We start from the raw sequence: 24515 nt of genomic DNA, 5'->3' as shown, positions 1-24515 counted from the left end.
GATGATTCTGAGTATCTGGTATCTATCTACCTAAACTCTAGCTATCTAGTATCTGTGTATATTTAGCACAAAAAAAAAACACCATACAAATAATATTATTTATTTGTTGTGCTGGCAAGATGGGCAAGACCGACACAAGTTGCAGCAGACGACACGCTGTGCCAAATGTCTCCCAGACGGCGGTATGGTAGCTTTAGCTTACTGTTTGAAAAACGTGGTCTTACGGCAAATTTTATACAGATATAAGCGATCCTCAATATGGTGTTCCCCTCGATTAACATCCACTGACATTGTCGCAGCGCAGTGTGGTAGCCAGTTACGTAATATGGACACTGCATCTGATTCAAAACATGACGTTGAGGTGACACTCGATAAAACACCACGGACATCAGTCAAGGAAGGAAAAGCAGAAGTGCTGTTCCCATCCACGCATGATGTCTTTTACAATCCCGTTCAAGAATTCAACAGGGACATGAGGTAAACACATGCCTTGTCGCGCGTTGTATAGCCTACAACTTTCATTTCTATCTTGATAATCTTAGTGTGGCTGTCATACAAGAGTTCATCAATATTCGCCGAGAAGAACAGCAGTCCGATCTGGGATCCAGTACAGATGCCGGTGAATACAAGGTATGACATATTGCACCTGCATCCACGTGGTGAAGAATATATAAGTTCCGCAAAGGACCGTGCAGTGCTATTGGACATGACACACTACGCTGGCAGAAGTACATTTCAAAGCACTGGAGCTGCAACGCATCTTGTGGCTAGAGTGTACTTGTACAGTGGGGCACATCATAGAAACGCACACAAAAATTATAGTCACCATAAGTGGGTACTATGTCACCGCTGTTTTAGCATATAGTTATATGCTGTTCAAAGGCGTGAACAAAACAAGTACCTACTGCTATTTTTCACACACCGGATCTGTTCGGTGACTCGTGTATCATTCTTCGCACCCAGGTGTTCCCCCGTTGTTTATGTGCATTTTATTAGGGAAGTTACTATTGCTTGTTCATTGTTATTTATTATATTTCAGGTTACTATATTAGAAGCTCTTGCAGCGTCAGGTTTGCGGTCGATTCGCTATGCCCTGGAGATTGACGGCGTGGAGCGCATTTTGGCAAATGACTATTCGCGTCAAGCTGTGGAGAGCATGCGTGCTAATATTGAACACAATAATGTGGCGCACCTTGTTGAACCAAACGAAGGGGAAGCAGCGTAAGTTTCACTGATTATTTTTGAAAGGAGTTCTTAATTGCGTTCTCTGGACATTTTGGGACAAAGCACTATTTTGTGCAATCATTAAATGTGATTTTTAAATGCAGGTTGCTGATGCACAAATACAAGTCCAGCAGATTTGATGTGGTGGACCTTGACCCATATGGAAGTCCAGCTCCATTTTTGGATTCGGCAGTCCAGGCTGTTAAAGATAAAGGTGAGGTCCCGAACATACCATCTCTATAATACACGACCGTAACATTCGTACCTAGCCCCAGCGCCGCTGATTTAGTTTCACCAAGCAACCGCTGCACGTTTGTGGCGCTGAATAAGTGCCCCTCGGCAGACGACACATGCCATGCGGATACCGTCGCTGCCGTCATTCGCGTTTTGGTTTTGGCTGGTTTTCATATGTGGTCGGCGGTGTTTGTTTCCAGTGCATGGTTTGTCAGACGCGAGACGTGATGGTGTACTGCACCGTCCTGCTTGGCAAGCTGAAGAATGCAGTGTCGGACCCAAGTACAGTCAAACTCCTTTATAGCGAACACCTTTTTAACAAAAATACCACTACAGCAAAATTTTTTCCGGTCCCCCTGGAGCCCTATAGGTCCAATAATGGACATCCTTTTTAACGAAAATACCTTTACTGCAAATTTTTTTTGCTGTCCCCTGAGTTTCGTTGTAAAGGAGTTTGACTGTATTTCCTTCCTCGAGTTCCCCTCAAATGCTGCCTCACGGGAGAAGTGGCTGGAAATATATCGCGGGGTCCTGATCCAGGTGACTGCATTGCGATGGTTTCATTTCATTGCGGTGTAGTTTATGGATGGCAGTGTGTACCATAAATAACTTTATCAAATAGCTGAGTAGTTTTATCTATAGCTGAGTAACAGGAGGTTGCCTTCTTCAGCCAGTAAACAGGATGTCCCATCTTCTCCTGACATTGCCCAGCCAACATCACCTCCAGGAGGTGACGATATACTGACGACGTTAGTGATCACAAAGTTTACGCGGCCTTGCATCTCCTACAAGTGCAAAGGGAACACAAAGAAACAGGCACCACAAGGTATAGCGTCGCAGAAAAGCCATCATCAAGACAAGTCCTCAAAGTGTCTCCTATCCGAACAGCATAATGAAGGTTAGCAGAGCATTGTAATGGCGGACTGCAAAAAAAAAGTAAAAATAAAAAGGGACCAATAAGTAGGAGAACAAAACAAGCAAGTGCTGATTAGAAACTGAAGTGCTTGCTGCGACAATAAATTCTTTTGGACGTCGTAACTGGCGTCACTCATTTCTCTGCCAGGAACACACAGTTTCTTCTTACGGTCTCATTCACCCATTCTCTGTAGCTGCCCTGTATGTTAACACGGAACGCCTCTCACGCGAAACGTAAGCTGTGAACGCTCTTGCATCTAACGATCGTAAACGCATTGTAACTGGCCCAACACAGAAGGTGCTGCTGCCAAGTTTATATGTACGATGCACAGCACATAGCGTGAGCTTTACAGTTTTACGTGCCACCTTACGCTTCGAGCACAGCCCATTTCTGAGTATATTTAGTTTCACAACTCTTAGCTCTACATGCACAGAGAACCTGCGACAATACGCAAACATGTACGCGCGAAGAATTAACCACAAGGACCACTCATATTGCACACAGCTGAACTACAACAGGCGCTGTTCTGGGTGGCGCCCCTGGCGGGCGCTCCGCAGGTAAATACGTCACTTCTGCTCCTCGAGCCACGGACGGAAGTCCCGTAGACCAGTGTTTCCCAAAGTGTGGTCCGCGGACCCCTGGGGGTCCGCGAGAGTGTCCGTGGCGGTCCGCGACCGTCTCTCACATTTGAGTGAGGATTTTCGTCCCCACAAACACGCGCTCGTATATGCTGCCCGATTTCCAAACACCCAGAACTTCCAAAATTGCTACAAGCATGCTTCAACGGCTAGCTTCTAATTTCTGATAGAAAAGTCCTGCAATGCACGTTTGTCCGCGTCATACACATACAAACAAGAAGAAGAAACCAGTCCGGAATCGTTTCTGAAGCTGTATCGAAAGCACGCAGCAGCTGACGAGGTTGCTGGTTATGCACTGGCTGTGACGGTGTGTGTGTGTGAGTGTGGGGGGGGGTCCGTGAATTGGTTCTCATCGCTTCCGGGGGTCCGTCACCGCCAAAAGTTTGGGAAACACTGCCGTAGACTAACGGGCGAGTGTTATGGTTGTGTATTATAGAGATGGTCGTGGTCCCGAATAAGCCCATTTAAGAAAGGAAGTACAAAGTATCCTCATGTCATTGCATTGCATCTGTGATTTTACACTGACATGTTACTTTTAACAATTCGCAGTTCATTCAATATTCCAGCTTCATCATCAACATTTTGAAAATGTTCAGTTGTTCTTCCAATGCTTGGTACATCATGATAGGCATAATTATTTTTCCACCACAAAACATCATCATTATCATGTGCAGGTTTACTGCTGGTGACATGCACAGACATGGCCGTGCTATGTGGCAACGCCAGTGAAACTTGTCGGGCAAAGTACGGATCAGTCTCTCTCAAAACCAAGTGCTGTCATGAATTGGTACGTGGCTTCATCATTTTGCCATCAACTACGTATTGTCCTAACTGACCTGGCAGTAAATTGTGTTTTAGATGGCATTAGCATTTTCAAGGGTAGGCAAAAGCTACAGCTGTGTGCCAAAATGCATAAGGCTTCATAAACATAAATTTCCTCTGTTCGTAAACAATGCACACATTTCTGAATTCTGAAATGTTATTTATCGAGTATTCCGATGGATATTCCATAAGCCTTTAGTAGTTATGTCAACTACATATACATCTTGGTTACATAATGAACATGTTGGGCGTTCTTTTACTTCTCTTCAAAAATTCACGAGAGTGTGGTACTCCATGAAGCGTGGCCTTTATGACACTTGATGCACATGAACTCAGTGTCTTTCTGTAACTGAGTGTGACGTGTTGCTCGTTGGCACGGGCGAAGCACTTCCTGCACGTTCTGCCTCTCTGTGCCTCCGTCTGTGGTATGGGTGAGCCAATCATCATTCGAGGCCACCCGTTTTTTAAACCAAAATTTTGCTATGCAAATGAGCCAAAACCGAAAATATGCGCATCGGGAGTGCAGGAAAAGACATGACCTTCACCTCCGTGAGCCAATCGGGGCTGCAAGGCGGTTTTGGTTGATCTGGCCAGCACGTTAGTGCCTGCTCCAATCGGCTCCATCGGTCCAAAGCATGTGACGCTCCGACGTGATATGAGCGTTATTCTGTCAGATCTTGAGACCCGTTTGTTGCAGTTTCGGGTCATTTTTGTAACAAAATTTGGTGATGTATATTCCATTGTATGTGGTCATTCCATGATCTCGAAACGAAGGGTGGCTTTGGGTGGCCTCAATTCCGCCATCTCACATTAACCCCAAAACCTTTAAATAGAAGGTGCAATTTGACACAAATTTTAGTTAATTACACTACTGGTCTCAAGAACTACCTGCCCATGTAATGTCCGCTGAGCTGAAGAAACATGTAACGAAGAAGCCATCCATGCAGCAGTGACCCTTATTTAAAAAAAATAAATTCTGTTTCGATTACAAAAATCAGATCGGCCTGTATATCGGATGTGTTGGCCTCTGTTGAGCAGCACTGTCGCCACCAAGCCACTGGCTGTTATGTTAATCTGCATGGTGGAAATAAAAAGCAGTGGAATACAAGAGAATATGCAAAAGTAATCACTTTTACACACAAGAAGATTACTGGTTGGATATATTGAGGTACGAAACCATGCAATCCCAACTTTCATTAAAGGTACAGGTGCATCTGGGAACCTATCTATGAAACAGATATTCCTATATTCACCGTCAACCAACAATCTACTTGGCAAATTTTAACGCCTAGATATTTTAATGCCTAGATATTAAATAAATACATTTTAAAGATCAGCGCTGCTTCTGCAGCTGCGGAGACTCCTGCGACAACGACATCAACGTGAGGTGAGAAGGCCGCGCTCTGGGGCTATCCAGACTCCTGCACTGCCGCGGTGTCCCTTTTCTCAAGGCCACTCTTTGATTGGTGGTGTAGGGAATGACGTTTTCACCTCTTTCCAGAGAGGGAGTTCCGGCATACTCTCAGCGTCCGGCATCTGCCCTTGTCATGTATTCCATTGAATAGCAGTCAAGCCGAGCCACCATTTCGTGTGGGATTTTTGATACCGTAGTCGGCCGTGAACGAGGAATAAAGTGACACCATAGTTTCGAAATCGGCTGGAATGAATGTGACAGTCCCTTTAAAGAATTACAGAGGGCCAAAAAAATTTCAGATTAAGACGCCTGATGAAAGTGTGTGTGTCATTTTACCGAATAGCGCGAAAGGTTTTGATGTGTGCAACTTGTTTCCCAGAAAAAAACTCTCATAAACATGTCTCCGTGCGTTCACCCTTAACTCGCTACTACGAGGATGAGGAGGTATGATGCCACGTCACTAATGACGTTATAAGGAGAACTCTGTCTGGTTCGCTGGTCAGTGCGGGTCAGCGCCTTGTCCCTTTGCCGCCGTAAACCAGTTTTGCCAGTTCTCCCGGAGAATTGGGGATAGAAGCAGCGGCCGAGTCATTACCGAGCCAGGATAAAAGCTTTTTCAGTACCCCGAACAGCCGAGTAGCGGACGACAGCAGAGTAGCAGACAACATTTCTTTAGACCAATCAGCGAGCGTTCTCCTTATAGCGTAAGCACGAGGTTCCAGGCTGGTACTGCTCTTCACCACCGCTGCGCATGGTCACTTTTTGCGGAGCGTTTTAAATTCAATTTCTGCGATAATTATGACTTTGCATGGCACATCTTACTGGCCTACTTAACAGTTTTATAAACAGGCTGTTAAAAAAGACTTCTGTGCTACTTTAAGTCAGTTCACTTTTTTGAACTGATTTCAATTAGACTGAAAACCATGGTTTTGGAAAACTTAATGAGCTGTTGGATGTTAGAAATTGGAAACAAATCGTGGCACTTCATCCCCGGCAGGCCCTGAGGATCATCTTGCAAAGCATTGAATCTCATGCCAACCGCTACGGGAGGTATACTGTTCCACTTCTGTCCCTGAGTGCGGACTTCTACGTGAGAGTATTTGTGAGAGTCTACACGGGCCCTGCTATGGTTAAGAAATCCACGAGGTAGGTTTCTTTGACTAGGAATATGTTAAAGGAACAACAAAGTGACATTTCATGGAGCTCATCATTTCATTCATCAAGCTACCTGTCGGGAACACAAGGTACTGAAGGAAACCAGACGTCAAAAAAGAACAAAAGGTGCAAATACGCAGCAACGGAAAGCAAAATGCAGCACTCAGCATGACCCTGAAGGATGCACTCACACTTGCACCTCTGAAAAAGGCAGTTATGCATCCAAAAATGTTCAAAAAGGCTACATTTCAATGGAGTGGATAAAAAGGCAATGTCGCATTTAGGCATTTATAGATGGCTTGCACCGGCCCTCCAGAAAGAGGGAAAAGAAGCACTCGTATAGGTGGGGCGCGCCGGTCCACCAGAAAGAGGGAAAAATTACTGGCAAAGCTATGGTGTGATGTCACGTGCAAGCCATGTGTAGGCAAATTCCTAAAATTCTGGGCCCCAAGGATAATACACCGAACAGCAAGAAAATTTTGCATGGGGGCTCCAGATGGACAGCTTGACAAATGAAACAATGATTTGAGCCACTTTGGATGTCACTTGTCACCTCATTGCTCCTAATTAAAGCTAGTAATTGATAAAAAAACACTTATTATGACTGGCACTTGTGATGTGACTTTCATTGTGTCGTTTTTAAAGACCAGCATACTGAATGATTGGTTTCAGCAAACTGGGCATGGTGTACCTGTGCAGTGGCTGTGAAAGCTTCTCATTTCAGCCTCTTGGGAGATGCATAGAGAAGGGAAAGAGGTACAGTGAACCATTGGTTGTCAGCTGCTGCAGCTCGTAGTATGTGTGTAGTGGTGCAGAATCACAGTGATGGCTGTGATAGGCGGTCGCGAATTAATATGCTCCTACCTCCGGTCATTTTCAGCGTGAAATTCAAGCCGGCGCAAGGTCCTCCTGTCGGAACCAACTGTCCGCACTGCAGCCACTCCCAACACGTGAGTAGTGGCGAATATTTTATTGCACTTGTAGCAAGCAGAGCATTTTATTGCACAAAGCAAGAGAGAAAGTGACAAACATTGTGGGCAAGCACAAGAGAAAGAGAAATAAGGCAGCATACATTACTGGTTGTTGCGAGTCTCATAGTTTTTCTTGCCAGTGCCAAGTACATAACACGACGGTCGACTTTTTCCTGTAAAAGTTTGAAAGAAGTGCGGCCTATATATATATTCTGGCTTATACAGTGTGTGTTATTTTTTAGTGAATAATTCTGGTGATACACAAATATTTCTCACTCATTTAGTGATGAAACATAGGAGCACTTGCTTGACAGTATGGCAGGCTTGTACGAGATACTCACAAAAAGTATTAAAGTTAAGTTGTTGAGTACAAAATTGAGTTACAGTTTAGTTATTGAGGGAAAAAAGTAACTGAGTAGAGTACTAAATACTCATGGTTGGAGTATTTAAGATAGAGTATTAAATACTCTTAGAGGTAACTTGTTACTTCCAAGATACTTTGATGTCACAGCTTGAATTCACTGTCAAAGAAATACAAAGCGCGTGAAGTTGAAAATGGCATTTTTTTGGCAGCTTTATTAGCTCGCAGGAATAACTGCTTAATTGCCATCCTAAAGCCTGCCCCTGCCTTTTAATTGCGATAGCATTTATTGGCGAACCGTTCAAGGCCGCTTGAGGCTAGGTATGCCGCAGCGTAAACCCTGCTCATTGGTTGCTGCGTGTTCAAGCACATGACTACAACACTGCCGTGAAATACACTATCTCCAGATAGCTTAAAAGTGGATAGCAAGAAACAGGTAGCAGAAAAACAGAATAGACATGATGGTCTAATCCCCCAAGCAGTGCAATATGCTCTACTGTGCTATGTGTCCAGGCACAGTGGAAATATTGAAAAATTGTAGATACTGTAAAACCCTTTTATTTCACGAGCCCTTAATTTTTGCAAATTTCGCTAATCGAGAAAATTCACGAACTTTAGGGGCACATGAAAATTTCAAAACAGAGTAGGAGGAGCTTGAGGAGCCCATGAAATTTTGTGGTTGCGAATATGTCTGTGTTACTCGATTCGCAAAATTTAGGGCAACAAAATTAAAGTGTTTTACAGTGAAATTCCTTCGTTTAAAAAAATTAAAAAAAGCTCCTGTGGCCTAGTGGCTACTATGATGGCATTCCACGTCGAGACTGAGCGGTGCCCTGAGTTCGAATCCAGGCACAGGCTGTACCGTTCGGAAAGTTTTTCCTGGGTTTTCCTCAGATGCTTTAAGGCAAATATCTGCAAAGTTTCCTATGAAGTCTGCCCAGGACGGACAATCCCCGCCTGCGATAGTCGTAACATTGCCCACCTGATTGTGGCTGACTACGGCAAGCAGTTCCACCACAACCACCACCACTGTAGCCCTCAGTAGCCTCATTCTGTACCACGGTAACTGCCAGGATGGCTGGCGAAGTTACCCCACCTCACCTGCCTCATAGAAATTGACTACAAGGATGTCCCACCCTCATCGTGCTGGTATACGTTACACCGGGATTCTCTAAAGGCAAGATCAAGAGGTTCCTTCTAGCCAAACTCTACAATTACTCTGCAAGCAACACCTTCGTAGAAAACTCGAAGGAACACAACATGCCTGAGGGAAATTTCAATATGAACATTAAGGGGCCCCAGAACAACTGGGTGACGGACTTCATGAACAAAGTCTAGCCAACGATGATAAAATTCCCACAAGCCATACGGGAAGTCTTATGAATCGTGTTTGCATCCTATAAATACTGGTTGCAAAGTGCGTCAGCTACTTCAGCCTCCACAGGCCTCTACTGTCCATCACCGGATAATGCCCATGATGTGCTCATAAGTGTTTTCACATTTCAATGACAATCTGCACAGCAATTTCTGCCGTAATTTTTAAGCGTACTATTACCCCAAATACTCAACAGACAGGTGCCCTACAGGTTCGAATGACTGCTCTACAGAAACCACAGAACTTACTGCTGTTTTTCTCCTCACTGTTGCTTTAACCTCATACAGAGTTCCTAATGTTTTACGTGCCCTCTCTCGCTACGGCTTTTGGCACGGGCCTTCTACCCTGCCTGATATGACTGCTCAATGGCTTACCCACATACCCTTCAGGACAACACATCACCTCATGCAGGCTCCCAAACCCTAGATGCTGACGCTATCCCTTCCCAAGAGGGACGTGGATGTCCTTAATACTTCAGATGCTAAAGCACATGTACAGCTCTGGTCAACATTAAAAATAACGCTGGAAAAAATGTGGTCTTGTTCCCGAGCACGATGCAGCAACCCTTCGGGCCATGAAGAAATCTTCATTGAACAAAATTATTCTGTCAGTTTACCGCGAGGATTTTGTTCATTTAACGTTCTCCCAGTGCCCCAAGGGTGGCTGTTATCATGCTGGGAAATGAGACCGAATTTTTTTTCCAATGTTGTTATTGAGGTTGACCGGAGCTGCACATCGCAAAGCGCATTGCCGAGACAAAAGAGAATCCTTCGCTCGACATCCATGTATCTTCAGAGTAACCTGGAAAATTAGTAGAAGTTATGGACAAAGCATTTAAGTTAGCCTACTAGCTACCGACCTTTGAAAGTATTTGCAAGATCCCATGTTACTCTCAAAAGCGTTTAAGATATGTAACTGAAATACTCTATTCAAGTTACTGTACAGGTCTGCAGTATGGCTGGGTATGCTGTATTCTTCTTATAGCACACAAAATTGGTGCTTGCCAGGATATCAGTCCTATCCTGTGTGGAGCTTGAAGATGTCTGCTTATGATCTATCCACCCGTGTTCCAGCAACAAAACGAGATTAAATAGGTTATGATATTTTCAGCTTGGTGGACCAATCTGGTTGGATCCACTACATGACAAAGGTTTCGTACAGCGTCTCATCACCAGCATTGGCAGCAAGGCCCACCTGTACGGCACGTCAAGACGCATGCTCGGAGTGTTGCACGTCCTTGCCGAGGTAAGGTGTGAACATTTACAAGGAAGCGTTAAATATAAAACGTAGAAGGTTGGCACCAAAAGGTTAGCTTCATAAACTGACTCTCCAAGTATTATGTCAAAGTCTACGATATACCTTCCTTTACTCAGTTCCAAACTCATATCCAATGCCACCACCATTTAACTGGACTGCTACCACCGTGCCACCACATGGAACATTTGCTCCATCCTGCGCACTCATCAAAACCCGCTCGTCAAAACCTGTTCTCAAGGGATCCCTTAAGGGACTCCTGACCATTGTCCGAACTGCCTCTCAGGTATCCTCTCCACATGTGCTCTCTCTTGTGCCCAACCATGTCCATCACATTTACAAAACCAGAGTGGTTGTTTTGCACAGGAAAAGAGGAAGGGCAAGCTTTCCTTTTTTGCTGACATGGTGACTTTTGTCAGCTGTGTTGTTACATCTTGTTTGTAGAGAGGAACTGCATAAAACGTGCTTTCAGGAAGTTGGAATCACATTCCTCTTGGACATCTTGGTTTACAACAAGCTTAACTTAATTAATTAAACTTAGCTTAATTAAATTAAATATAATTTAATTAATAACTTAAATTCTTCGTGCAGTATGAAGCTTAGATTTCATGTTTAGGGATGAAGATAAACTTCTCTGAAAAACTGTTGTTTCGTGTCCTATACTGGTTGTGCGACCAACTAGGTTTGGTACTTCAAAGGCATTCCTTGTAGATGCAGTTATGGAACACGAGAGAGTGCTGTGCTCGAATTACATGCTCTTTCATTTACCAGTGGATTGGTTGGACATCATAAATTGATTGGGTGCATACCTTTGCTAATGAAATCATCAGAGCTCACCCTGTTTGAGAGTATCACGCTAAGTAAATGTTGAAGTGTTGGGAAACCGTGGGTCTTACAAATGAAGAATTCTTTGCTTTTGCTCTCTCATGTTTGTGTTGGAAAGTAGTCATCCACGTCTGAAGCTCATTTGCTTCAGGTGGAGAGTACGTCACATGTGCCCATATGCGAGCATGTGTGGATGCAGGATAATAGCTGATATCAGTCCAGATACTTGTACACTTCACAGCTAATGTCTGAAGAAACTGAGATTTCTGATGTTCAACAAGACAACTCATCAAAGTTTTCTATCAATAGCTTTCTACAACTGATTTGATAGTTTTGAACAGATCGAATGAAAGCAATCACAAGTGCCACACTCCACTGAAGTCAATGGGTAATCATTCTGTTGGATGTGTTCGAGTGTACGATAATACTTTCTGTACTAATAATTGTCAGGCGCTTCCAAATGAAGAGCCTTGAATTGAGCTTTCAATCATTGTAGTATCGTATTTTCCTGTGCATACCACACACTATCCCGACAGCTTTTTAAGTGCTATAACGTTGTGCCAATTCCACGGTTTTTTAATTATAAATTGACATCAACATATTCTCTAAGCGTTCGTAACAATCGTGCTGAATTCGTGGATTTGTGCAATCTTTGGAAACGGTCCTGTTCCTATCAACTTAGAGCTGTGAAATTTGATGTACTGGTATGTAGAATTAATGATAGGGCACAGCCATTACAGTACAGGGCGGCATCTTTGTTTAATCAGTTTATAGATGCTGCAGTGGACCCCTTCTTGTTTTCTAAACAGGAATTGTGCCATTTCTTTATATCCAGGGCCAGGGCATTCTTTATATCCTTCTTATGTATAATCCCCTGCAGTGCTTCTATACGATGTACTCTTGGGAGTAGAGTCTTCGTCAAGCCTTCTGGCTTTATACTCTCTCCCATCTGAAAGGAAAATAAAAATTGAATTGAATTGAATATACATTGTAAAAAGTGCCCTGTAAAAGTGTATGCGTAATGCAGCAGAGTTTCCCCCGAAAGTGCCATTCCTAAGGAGATGTTGTACGACCTCATGTATCTAGCCTCTGTTCACCCACGTGACAAACGTATCAATCATTCATTTATGCTCCATGTTTGGGGAAGATGGAAAAAAATGAACGATAGACAGTGTGCACAAGTATACGAGGAGAGGGCAGAGGCGGGGGGCGTGAACACTTACAGTGACGTAGAGCTTACGCTTTCTGTGCACTAATAGCTTTGGTATTCTCAACATGTGGTACGCGCTATGCATCGGTGCGCATTATACATTGGAATTCTCCAAATGCCAATAAATTTCTGGGGTGTTTTTTGCACACTGGTCCCCGTTATCACCAGAAGAAAGTATTATGGTAATTATATTTTGCCTAAAGTGTGCCTTCAATTTCAGGAGCTCGATGTTCCGCTGTACTACATTCTAGACCGGCTGACATCGGTGGTGCATGTGACAACACCAAACATGCTTCAGGCCAGGTACGCAAAATCCTTCACGCAGTCGGAATGCACAAGTGATTTTAAGCGTCTTGTGTTGTGAGACTAGATTTGGTGTCTCCCGAACTCAAATACAGGGTGGGTGCTCCAAAAGGTCAGTCACGTTTTCGTGCGTAACGTGATGCTTCCTTGACTGATACCTCGTTGACGCACAGAGTTCCGCTGCCTCTGAGTGAAGAATTTATGCCAGAGAAGCCTACGAAAAAATTGTGGATACAAAGCACTGTGTAACAACATAAATACGACTGCGCAAAGTTTCATCTCAATGCATTGGTATAGCGCAGTGCATGTCAGCCATGATTTTTTTGTACATTTCTCTGGCAGAAATTATTTACTGTGTGGTTGGCAGAAGCCTGTCTCTCAAGTAGATATAGCGTCACACGTGAAAATGTGCTGACCTTTTATAGCACCCATCGTGTAGAACTGAAAATGTCACTTTTTTTATCACGAAGTGCCTCTATTACATAGCTGGAACCAGAGTTGTACACGTTACTCGAAAAAAGTAATTGATTACAATTACTGTTACTACTGCACGAAAAGTAATTCTTTACCATTACAAACATGTAATACATTACCGATTTAAAATGTAACGCGTTACTTTTCCAGTTACTTTTAAATCGTAGGCCATACCAAAGCCAACAAGCCTGTAGTGAATGAAGCCTGCAGCTCTTGTTGCAAATTCTAATATGAGACACCAACGTACATGATAAGTAAAATTCACAAATACATTTGAAAGCAACATACAAAACACATACACCTACTATTGAGGTCAGTCTCACCTCCTGTCCCAGATGAGGACGACCGTATAGGCGTCGAAACATCCACTTCGTTTTGTTACTATTGTTATGTACAGCCCGCACAAATTATCAATACAGTCACCTATTTTACTGTTGCTCCAGTGGGCGGCAGGGTGTAAGGGATTATCATATCACTGTAGTATGCATGGAACACGTAGTGACTCCAGTATGGACTAGAGACGGCCGTCACAGTGACCTCTGCGTCATTGCTTTAGTCGAACTCGTGGTGGAACAGAAGAACAGATTGGATTGCTGAAAAGGGTTGCCATTGTTGACAGGAGGTTAAGAAAGTAATCGATTACTCAGTAATTCATTACCGAAAATTGTAATCAAGTTACTTGGAAAATTACTTGCTCACAAAATTAATTGATTACGTTAAAAAATTACTGTAAAAAGTGATTGATTACTAGTAACGCAATTACTAGTAACACGTTACGTACAACTCTGGCTGGAACTAACTTAACATGCCTGAAAATTTTTAAATAAAATGGAATGAGAAGGAAACGGGGTGATACTATCTTCACCAAGACTACAAATGGCTGCACCTGCTTCAGTGGGACGAGTATGGAATTAACTGAGACAAAACAATGACGTGCCAACAGATTTCGGACTTCCTAGATGTCCTATATGCCAGGGGTGCCGAACTCATTCGTGCCCGCGGGCCGCATTGAGCTATCGGGGGAACTACGCGGGCCACATATCACGGCTTTGGGGTAGCCTGTTTCCGATATAGATGGCACAGCACAAAACTTAAAAGGACATAAAACGTATTATTTGTTGCTCTCTCACAGGGTTAGCACTCCTTCTTATTTGCTTGTCATGAGGAAACTTGGCACCTCTTGTTTTTAAGTATTGCAAAGTCATTGCGCAACTGCAATCTTAAGGACTGCGTTGAGGTGTTCGTTTGTTAGTTGTGAGCATAACTTTAACTTATTGAGGTTCACCACAGAAAAGTCCTGCTCGTAGTTGTCTCACGAGGTAAAGCCACAAATTATTATCATTATTAGACATAAGTTGTACCGAACGTGGGCAGGCGTCACACAGCAGGTCGGTCAGTTCCATTTGTTAGACATACTTAGGGCCCTCAGTTTTCGGGTTTTATTTTTTGTGAAAATCGGGGGGGTAAATATCGGGTTGAAAATCAGGACCTGCCAAACAGGGTAAAATCGGGTGATATACTAAGAAGTGATGTATTTTCTGGTAAAAAAAATACTTTTATGTGTTGAAATTAATTAATTAATAATTGGTGGTTTACGTCGCGAGACAACTTAGATCATGAGCGACACCACAGCGGTCGGTCTGTGGAGTGTTGAAATTACGTGAAAGAATATTTATTAAGAGGCTGGTTGATAATGCACTGTATAACCACTAAGGCTTGCACTGGCCTCTGTTTATAAAAAAAAAAAATGTTGCATGTTCAGTAAAGCATCATCCAGCGATGAGTATTGAGAACATGCTCGCACTCACGTTGGTATGCCTCGTATATCGTTGGTTGTGGCTGCATCCTCTTTACTACTCCGCGTACTTTGCTTGTACAAGATGCTCCCTACAAGATTTGAAAGTTGGCTTCACCTAACACTTCCGTGTATTGCGGGCAAACCCACTTCAAGGAACGCCGCGTTTCTTCGCTGTTTAGTGTGTGTTCGCGATTTTTCCTGATTCCTTTGCTATTTTTGGTAACAGCACAAGAAAGGGTCTCGTCGACGTCCACGGAAAGCACTAACAGTACAAAAATCCAACACTGAAGTTCTTATCTTACTTATTGACACAAGCTTTCATGTAGCAGACTACATTTCTTCTGCTTTGGTTGGCGTTGCCATTCTGCAAGGCGGCTTCATCTCATTATTGAAACTGAGTTTGAGGGACAAGGGAAGCTGTCACGGCCCCAGTAACCTAACTTGTCACTAAACTTATCAAGTTGATGATGTCTTAGGTTAGTTTAGTGAAGTTAGGTTACATTAATAGAGCCCACGAAGTTAGGAGTGCGAGGCAAGCTGCCACAGCCGCACTAATCTAGCCTAATATATCACTAAACAAAGTGTATGATTACATAGGTTAAAGATTGCTTTCCCGTAACACAAATAAATGAATCGAAAAGTTCCGCTAAACCTACAAACGTACACTTAGAGCAACACTAAGCATTCGTTGAAGTGTGCTTGACCGCAGTACACAGAAGTGTTAGGTGAAGACAACTTTCAAATGGTGACACCTACCAAAGGAGCATTTTTCACGCTAGAAATCAGACCTGCATGCAAGCGCCCACAAATCCAAACCCGACGTGTTTTGTTGACTTCACCAGCAAGACGCGTAGCGGTCGGGAGCAAGTCGGGAGCGGTCGCGCGATTGCCGTTGTTCGCGCGTGTGCGGACATTGTCCTTTGTTTGCACTTTCGCAAGCCCGGTTTACGGGTTTTATCGGGTTAAACCCGAACTATTTTGACGTAAATCGGGGGTAAAGACAGGCTTTATCGGGTTTTATCCGAAAACTGAGGGCCCTAGGTATACTACTGTATCAACAACTGCGGAAAACAGCAGGCAAAAGAAGCTCAGTTTCAAGTCTCCTGCACTTGAAGAATCTTTGCTCGAATTCACTCGGGAGATCACCAAGCCTGCGACTAAACCAATCTGCTTCTGGTGGCATTGACGGCACCAATATTACAAATCAGCCATTTAGGGTTTGCTCAGAAATGTACTAGTAATATCAATCAAGTAAAAATCAGACCCAGGGACGGGTTTAGAGTCATCGGTGAAGACGACGAAAGCGACAGAGAGACAGATGGGAAACGTCACCTTTCGACATTTCATCATAGGATTTATAAAGGGTGACTATGATTGAAGGTTGAAAGATGTTCACTGACTGTCTTTGTGTGAGTTTTGTTATCTTCGTCGTTACGTGCCAACCGGCCCTGATCGTCTCTCATAGAGGAGTCATTGGCTGTTACAGGTCCATCACTAATTAACGTAAGATAAACTGCACGAGTACAGAGCCCAGTGATAACGCCACAACCGTTCATGAAGCTTGGGCCGAATATTTTTTTTTTTTTTTCCTGAGCGGCCTTGCGGGCCACACGGCAACCCCAGGCAGGCCGCATGTGGCCCCCGGGCCGCCAGTTTGGCACCCCTGCCATATACCCTACATTTCGGGTGTAGGATAGATAAGCACGGGTGTGAGCTTTATGCGAGCAACTCCTTTTTCACAATCCTTGATGTCCCTAAATTATGTCCTATTTTGTTTTTGCTTTGTCCACCATGTGCATGGTATTCTAAGTATATTTTGTATCACTTTAGATGAAGAAATGAGACAGAAATATAATGGTGTGAAACACTATATACCAAGATTTTTCAAAGGTGGAGCATGCTGTGAAGGAAACCAATTGAATGTTATTAGTAGTCATCTGTGGTAATCTCCAATACTGTTTCACTCTGCCTAATTAATTAACAAACTCTTAAAATAGCTTTTTTCCTGGCATAAGAAAACAGTGAAATTAAGAACACCCATCGATAACATGCCTGCATGCCACAATTGCTGAGTTTTTATTTAATTTAATTTTTTGCAAGCTCGCATTTTGGGCTGAAAAAATGTCTTGGAAAATGTCAGGACACCTTGTAAGGCATGTTGTTTGTATGGCACCTCAGTGGTAACACATTTCAACCAATGTCATGCAGGTCAGCACTGCTGAATGCTGGCCACAAGGTGTCGCTGTCGCATGCTGCCAAAAATTCGTTGAAGACTGACGCACCTGCAGAGTTTATCTGGGATATGATGAGGACGTGGGTAAGTTATGTGAAATGACAGCCACCCCAGAAATGTCAGTTGTGTACTATATAACATGTATTCACTTGTGCTATGAAACAGAAGAAACAGCATCCTTCAGCAAGGCCACTGGAAACTGGCACACCTGGAGAGGTCATCATGCGGTCTGAATCAAAGTACGTCAAGCATCCTTTTAGTCTTATTAAAGCAGACAGAAGCCTCAGTCATACACGCTATCATGATAAGGATATATTGGCAGCACAGTGAAACCTGCGTATAACGATATCAGCGGCTATCGCTCATTTAATTGTTATGCGAGGGATATTGCTACAGGAGGGCTGACCTACGTCAGCGCCATCCTACAGAAGCCGCGTGCTGCGCGTTATCCCGCAGACGCCGTTAACGACGGATGCTATGAAAGAGGGTGGAAATATCAATATTTTATTGAGAATACAGTTAAACCTCTATGTAACGAAGTCGGTAAACACATCGCAAAACTTCGCTATATGGAGAACTTCGTTATAGAGAACGTTAGCTAAATTTCGGTGGTTGTTACTACAGTTAAGTAACCTGAAGTTCCCGGCAATATAACGCACGGAAAACAAGACTATGGAAGAGAAAGAAGCAATTTATTTGGCACAGAAATAGTCAGTTACTCGCTTTTGCACAGTCTTGAAGAACGTCGGTGTCACAGACCGTTCATGGTTTGCCAGCGCCGCCAGACCGCCCTCCTGGTCCTTGTTCGATGCCCCGTATCGTCGAAGCACGTCAATAGAGTCAAGCACCTCCCTAACAGATGGCACACATATGTCCTCTTCAGTGTCGCTCTCGCTGTCCTCCTGTGTATCTTTACGCAGACCAGCGACGATGTCGGCCTCAGTAAGCTCCGCTGTGCATACTGCCGTTGAGTCGGCGTCGAAGAAGTCCTCCATCATCCGGCACCCCACCTTGTTCTCGAAGTTCTTCCCATCGCTGTAGCACAGCAAGCGCGTCCGTAGCTTCAGTTCTCTTTGGCCTTCAGGATCGTTGACAAAGAATTCGCCGAGATTCCGAACCTCGCAGCTACGTCCTTTTTCTTTTCACCCTTGGCGACTGCGTTGATGATCTGCACCTTGGCATCTACGGACAACGATTTCCGCTTGAGCACGTTTGCCATGGCGTCCACTTTACCCGCTCACACGCGGAACCAAAAGTGACAACTGACCGGCGGGTGTGAACTGTAGGAAGAGAGGAGGGCGCCCCCTTCCTCCTTCCTTCTCATTCGTCGAACGCTGGTTGCGCACGCCGGTTGCACCGGTCACCGAACCCCCGGCGCCCTCCTCTCACCACCTCTCCTTTGTACAGGCGGTACAGGCTTCTCCAACACAAGGAGCGACCTGGATATGATGTGTCCCGCACCCCGGATGGCCTTGAGTTCCTGAAAGTTCGGAACGTCCCACTATTTCCGCGAATCGGAGCGGTGTTCAGCGCGCGCGGAACTTCGTAACACAGAGAACACGGGCAAACGCACTTCGCTGTACGGAAAACCCAAATAGATGGGCTTCAATGGGACAAATATACAAGCATTTGAAAAAGTTCGCTAAATAGAGAAATTCGCAGCATGGAGAGTTCGCTATAGGGAGGTTTAACTGTAGTTCGTTTGCTTTGATTGCTTTTGGTTGCCGTTGTAGAGACGCATAATGTCACCTTCAACTGCACAGAGGTGGGCGACATAATGAGACAGCAGCACGCGCTCCACAGTAAAATTCTTCAGAACGTCGACAGCATGAAGCGTGCTTACACATGCGTCTTCAACTTTTTTCGTACATACGCTTTCGGATCATTGTGCGCTTCGTATTTGTGCCGTCGACTGCGATATGCCGTGCTTTCGCACGATGGACGCCACCCATCAGTGGTTATGCTTTCACAACGCACGTTTCTTCGGCTGGGATGCTATGGTTGACAGAGGTACTGATACATAATGCATCAATACAGGAAGCAGGAGCAGAAATGTTCTGAACAGCAGGTCACCGGAGCACGACTGACCATCTCCGAAGGGAATCTTGAATTTCCGTGCGGGACTTCTGTACCGAAAAGGTTCGAAGGTGTGTGGCACCGGAGAGGGTCACCTCAGTCTTCACTAGATGGTACAGCATGTGGACGACAGAAGTGGACACCAGTGGACACCAGTGGACACCATATCACTCGAATGGCGAGAGCTCGTTGGTCCAAATCCGGACCTGCTTTTGTCCTTTGTGCTACCCACGTGGATTTGTTTTGGTGCGCGCCCACAACCTACTGGATTATAACGACCATGTCATAGGCACCCCTACCTAGCGCCACATTTGGAAGCTTGCAGCGGCGCTACTCATCGGCCCCATTACTGCTTCCTCAACTTCTACAATACTTTGTACTTCAGCTTACTTTAGTATTTTTGTACAAGCGGTGGATGTCCCACGGGAGATGCTTCTTTCTAAAGTTGATTATCATCATCATCTACGAGTTTTCATAGGAGCTGTTGCCGTCGTCTGCTATGGTAGTTGTATGTCCACTTCCGAGTGTTCAAAATTCAAATTTCCATTGTCCAATCACGATGTAGATCTCGCTGGCTAAAGCCCCTATACCTCGTAAAAGTAGCGCAAACCTTTGTGGATCGCCACTTCCCTCTTCTCTCACGAGGTCTACAGTGCCTCGGTTCTTTCATTGGGCTTTTGGTATCACGTGGTGCGTAGTCTCTTCTGTAGCCGCCATTCCCGCCGCAGAAAGCAGGAAGACTTAGGGTGTGCCAATGGCAAACTATACGACTGCGCTTGTTTCTGAGTCTTCCCGTCAGTATTTTATGCAAAAATTTGTTGCTGTGCGTTCGGGTGCCATACCCGAAATGGCGAAGGCAAGAACTTAATGCGTTGCCTTTCATTGCAAGGGCATTTATGAGGGAAAGCCACCATCTCAGCTTTGTAAAGGAAAGGGTTTGTAGGCCTTTCAGTTTTGTCAAGCTCACACCTTCATTGCTTTTATCTTAACTTATCCATGCTGTCGCCGTGCAAAGCTTTCATCTTCAATGCGTAGCCACATTTTGCGTCCAGTTGCGCCGCCGTAGTAAATTTTTGTGTGTGTTCAGGACCATTTCACGGATGGGTCATGCTTATGTGGTCAGTGAACATTGCATGCGATCTGAAGAATATAAAACCGTGCGGAGTATTTGACCATGCAGTATACCATTCTCCCGTTTCTACATCAACGTACCTCACAGAACAGTGTCGTTTGTTGAAATTCCTGTTGACATGTGTTGACTTTTTGACAGTTACTTTCTTTGTCCCCAGCCACTTCACTTAATAAAGTGAAGCCACTACACTTAATAAAGTTCAAACGAGCTGGTTCAGATTGGTTCTTTCCCCAACCACTTAATAAAGTGAAGTGGTTGGGGAAAGAACCAAGCTGAACCAGCTCGTTCGAACCAAGCAAGGGTGCTGTTTGAATTGAGCGGCTTTTCAATACGTTAAAAACATGGCAGGCCATACAAAATTTCAAGATTGTTCGAATTAACCCAAAGCATGGTTTATCGGGGCTTTAATAAAGGACAACCTAACTTACTTAAGCAATGTCCTACGACAGCTACTCCTACATCTCATCCTCATGCCATCGACAGGTCTCTACTATTGGGAAGAGACATTTCTTTTTTTCCCCACAGTATATGCTTTCTGAAATGACAAACAACTGAGAAGCAAAATAGAACAAGCAAACGAGTATAAGGGCGTCCTTTCAAGTAGATTCTTCAATGAGGAGTTTGTAAAAATTGATAAATAATAACCCGTCCGGCGGTCATCATCTACAATGCGTGTGATGCCTCACCCCAATGTATCTGCTCATTGCCATAAACACGTGGGTGCTTTATTGCATGAATTTGTTTATGTATCTTTCCCTTGACACTTCAGTTTTCATAGCGGGACTAAATTTCACGAGGACATTCGACAAAGACATGTCCAGAACGCGCAAGCAAAGGAAACAGTAAGGCTTTGCTTGCATGAACATGGCTGTAACACATCTGTCGTCTGCTACGGTGCAGCAATCCAGGTGGCGCCACTGTGGCCAGGCGAAGGGAGAGAAGTGCGTGGGGGGGGGGAAGGAAGGAGGAGTCGCTACTTTTTAGTATTCAGGGGCTTTATCGCTTGGCTGATGTGCAGCGCTCCTAGCAGGTTGTGCGAATGTGCTCCTCGTAGGGGTTGCCGATTATGACATTGTCGTTATAATCTCGTAGGTCGTATGCGCCGCAAGCGTGGTTCACTGGAGAGCCACTAGGATATGACACATATGTGAAAAATGTCTGTGGAAGGGTGCAACGCCAGACAGCATGCTGCCAAAGCGCGAGCGTGAGGGCGCTAGGTATTGCTGTACAAGTACTCAGGACGACGAACCTTAACGTTATGTGCAGGTCCATTCTCCATAGAGACAATGTATATTTTGATGGTAAAAGTAAAAAGGATCGTTTTATGGACTATATCGTTGCACAAGGGATCATTGTGTGCAGGATTTACTGTAATAGGATATTTTTGCACGTCATGTCGTAGTTCCAGACTGTGTGTCACAGCTGATACAATTCATGGTGCTCAGTGCTCCATTCATAATGCTCATTATTGAGTTGAAGTGCAGGGGCAGATTTCAGTCCATGCAATTTTCCTTCATTTATGCAAGTTTCAGTTTCTGGATCCAGACAGGAATTTTCAGAAACTGCGGAGGTACGCAAAAATAGCCGCCGCTTGTCTGGTGTTGAGTCAGAGACAATGTATGACCTGTATTTTGTCAAGTAGGGACAACAACCTTGAAGAATTCTCCTCTCTCCCATGACACCACAATTCCAGAGTATGTCAGCATTGACCCGCATGATGACACGTGCAGCATGATTAGGGGATATGACTGAAGATAACATTGTCGCTCTTGGAAATGCACAAAGTCCACAAAGAATGGTCTTGGCATTTTTTGGCTGAACAAATTGCGTTTCTGAAGTTTTGCGCAGTTTATGGCAGACAGTTTCCCATGTCCTCCTAAATAAACCAACGCTTTGTTGGCAACTGATGGCTGATTTGTTCTAGAGTTTCATTTATTCAGATGCCACATTATCCAGACATTTTCACTGGAAACAGCAAATGCTGGACAAACAAGGATCGACTGTTGAATGAAGTTTAGTACAGAGATGGACCTAGACTGCAGTGTTGTTTTTAAATTAGAATTTACAGTCTGGACAGTTTTGTTCAGGAGTGTTTCAGATCAGTAGCCATAATTTTTTTTAGATAAATTGCTCAGCATATTTAGGACCACCAAGGAAACCATAGGAAGGAATGTAACAATTCCATGAGACCGAGGCAACAGACTTCCTGGTCACCCGAATGGCCAGCATAATAAACACTGCAAGCCTAATACGGAGATGATAGCCAAGACCAAACCTTTCAGTGCTGTCTGCTACAAAAGTGTATGCAGATGTGCATTAAGTCATAGCATCTCAGCTTAACAGCATGATATCTTTTTTGTACTTTTAATACATAACTGCAGTGCTTGATAAAAGAACGAGGCCACAGTGAGTTCATGAAAGGCAAAGATGGTGACCTTCTTGACATCCAGCCCCTCCAAAGCTTCTGGTGCAAGTACAAATAAAGAAAAAAGGCCTACATATTTGACAGAAAGGAAAGTTGCTTAGAGGGGCACTAAAATGCAAAAACAACTTGCTCTCAAATGAAAGTCCGTGTTTCAGTTAGTATAATGCAAGCAGAATTAGCTCACACAGGACTACTATTTACAACTGATTTGAATGACAGGTTCATCAAGTTTCTCCTTTCAGGGCGAGCGTCGACTTTGCCCTTCACCCAGAGGCAAACCCAGAGTCACGAGAAAAGCAGCTTTTGCGCTACCAGGTCAACCCTGAGCGTTACTGGGGTCCTAAGACAAGGGCAAAGACAAGGTACAAACGATACATTATTGGAAGTATGTTGTCATTGCACTCTTCTTAACATGATATTTGCAGCCTCTGGTCAGGTAAAGAGGAAGAGAAACGGGCCCGACGCCAGGGTAAGAGACAGCAAAGAAATGGATCCGCAGAGCTACCTCCACAAAAGAGGCCTTTGCAGGTGTGTTTATAGTCTTAATCTGCAGGTGATCTTGAAGACCTCTGTGCAGCGTTGCCAATTTATAATACAGCTGAGCCTTTTTCTCTGAGCAAAACTTCTCCTTGCAAGCTTAATAATTATGGCTGTGAATGGGCCGAGGTAAAATTGCAGGGCACTTTGGAGGTTGCACAGCGTATGTTCTCCCACAGGAAAAGCTGACACTGCAAATTACTTTGTCGAAACTAATAATAAATATGCACCCTGCGATTCCCTGCCAACGATAGCCACACACCATTTTGATGTCGTGCCCCATAGGCCAGTCAAAATATGAGACTAGTATTAATCTACTCCGGTATCTGGAAGTGAGGTAAATTCTAAACACCTTCCCACTCAAAACCTCCAAAATAGAATGTTCAAACTGTACCAAAGGTCTGCAATGTTCTATTTCATGTGCGACTACATTTTGGCACCATATTGCACCATGAGGTCACTGCAATGTTTCCACAACTGGTACTCCCCCCATATGCCCCAGCTTGTTTGAGCGAGACCTGTCATCAGCTAGGAATCTAGCTGAAATGTCCTAGATCTCAAGTGCCTGGAATGCAGCGTTGTTACACATTTGTGCATCGTGGCATAGCTTGAAAAAAAAAAAAGAGATTGAGGCATGGCACTGTTTCTTGGCAAATTCGCTCACTATAAGTAAAGGAATTACGTATTTGGAGATTGTGAGCAAAATTCTTTCATGCAGCATGATAATTGGAGAATGCTCAGCAAGCTGTTTAGTTCCCCATTATAATAACCTTATTTAGACTGCTTCGTTGCACATAACGGCATCATGGCTCCAGAGCACCAAACTGCATTGGGCACTGAGTAAAGGGGGTATTGTGCCAAAATGAAGTATGTACTTCAAAACATGGACTGTACAAAAAGCAGTATCAGGTGACAAACAGGAGGCATTTTTTCAGAACATCTTACAGTTTATTCGTGGCAGATATCTGATAAAAGTGTCGATGTTATTACATTTCCAAGCTGTAGTTTTTCCAATGATTCTGTTGCATGGTCAATGGCTGCAGTAGGTCAGTATGACCAGATGACCAACGGCAGTGCTCTTTTAAGCTGATTTGCCGGTGACACAAAGAGTATCATAGGTCATCATGAAACTGGGCAT

At 44.1% G+C, this 24515-nt stretch overlaps 1 protein-coding gene across 1 annotated transcript in view; it reads left to right on the top strand.

Annotated features, from left to right (window-relative positions):
* The first annotated feature begins 159 nt into the window (after positions 1-159).
* Positions 160-24515, top strand: part of LOC135391635 (tRNA (guanine(26)-N(2))-dimethyltransferase-like) — a 25707-nt gene continuing 1351 nt past the window's right edge. The window contains exons 1-14 of the mRNA XM_064621956.1: positions 160-477; positions 543-630; positions 1040-1221; positions 1329-1438; positions 3687-3799; positions 6246-6394; positions 7076-7159; positions 7284-7353; positions 10221-10355; positions 12620-12702; positions 17183-17291; positions 17373-17446; positions 23083-23202; positions 23266-23368. Of these exons, the coding sequence (XP_064478026.1) occupies positions 185-477; positions 543-630; positions 1040-1221; positions 1329-1438; positions 3687-3799; positions 6246-6394; positions 7076-7159; positions 7284-7353; positions 10221-10355; positions 12620-12702; positions 17183-17291; positions 17373-17446; positions 23083-23202; positions 23266-23368 (1713 nt within the window). The 5' untranslated portion in view covers positions 160-184. The remainder of the gene's footprint in view (positions 478-542; positions 631-1039; positions 1222-1328; positions 1439-3686; positions 3800-6245; positions 6395-7075; positions 7160-7283; positions 7354-10220; positions 10356-12619; positions 12703-17182; positions 17292-17372; positions 17447-23082; positions 23203-23265; positions 23369-24515) is intronic.

This window comes from Ornithodoros turicata, chromosome 4 (genome assembly GCF_037126465.1).
Source record: "Ornithodoros turicata isolate Travis chromosome 4, ASM3712646v1, whole genome shotgun sequence".
In the NCBI taxonomy this organism is placed as follows: Eukaryota; Metazoa; Arthropoda; class Arachnida; order Ixodida; family Argasidae; genus Ornithodoros; species Ornithodoros turicata.
Note: the sequence above shows the minus strand (reverse complement) of the source record. Positions and strands in the feature narration are given on the sequence as shown.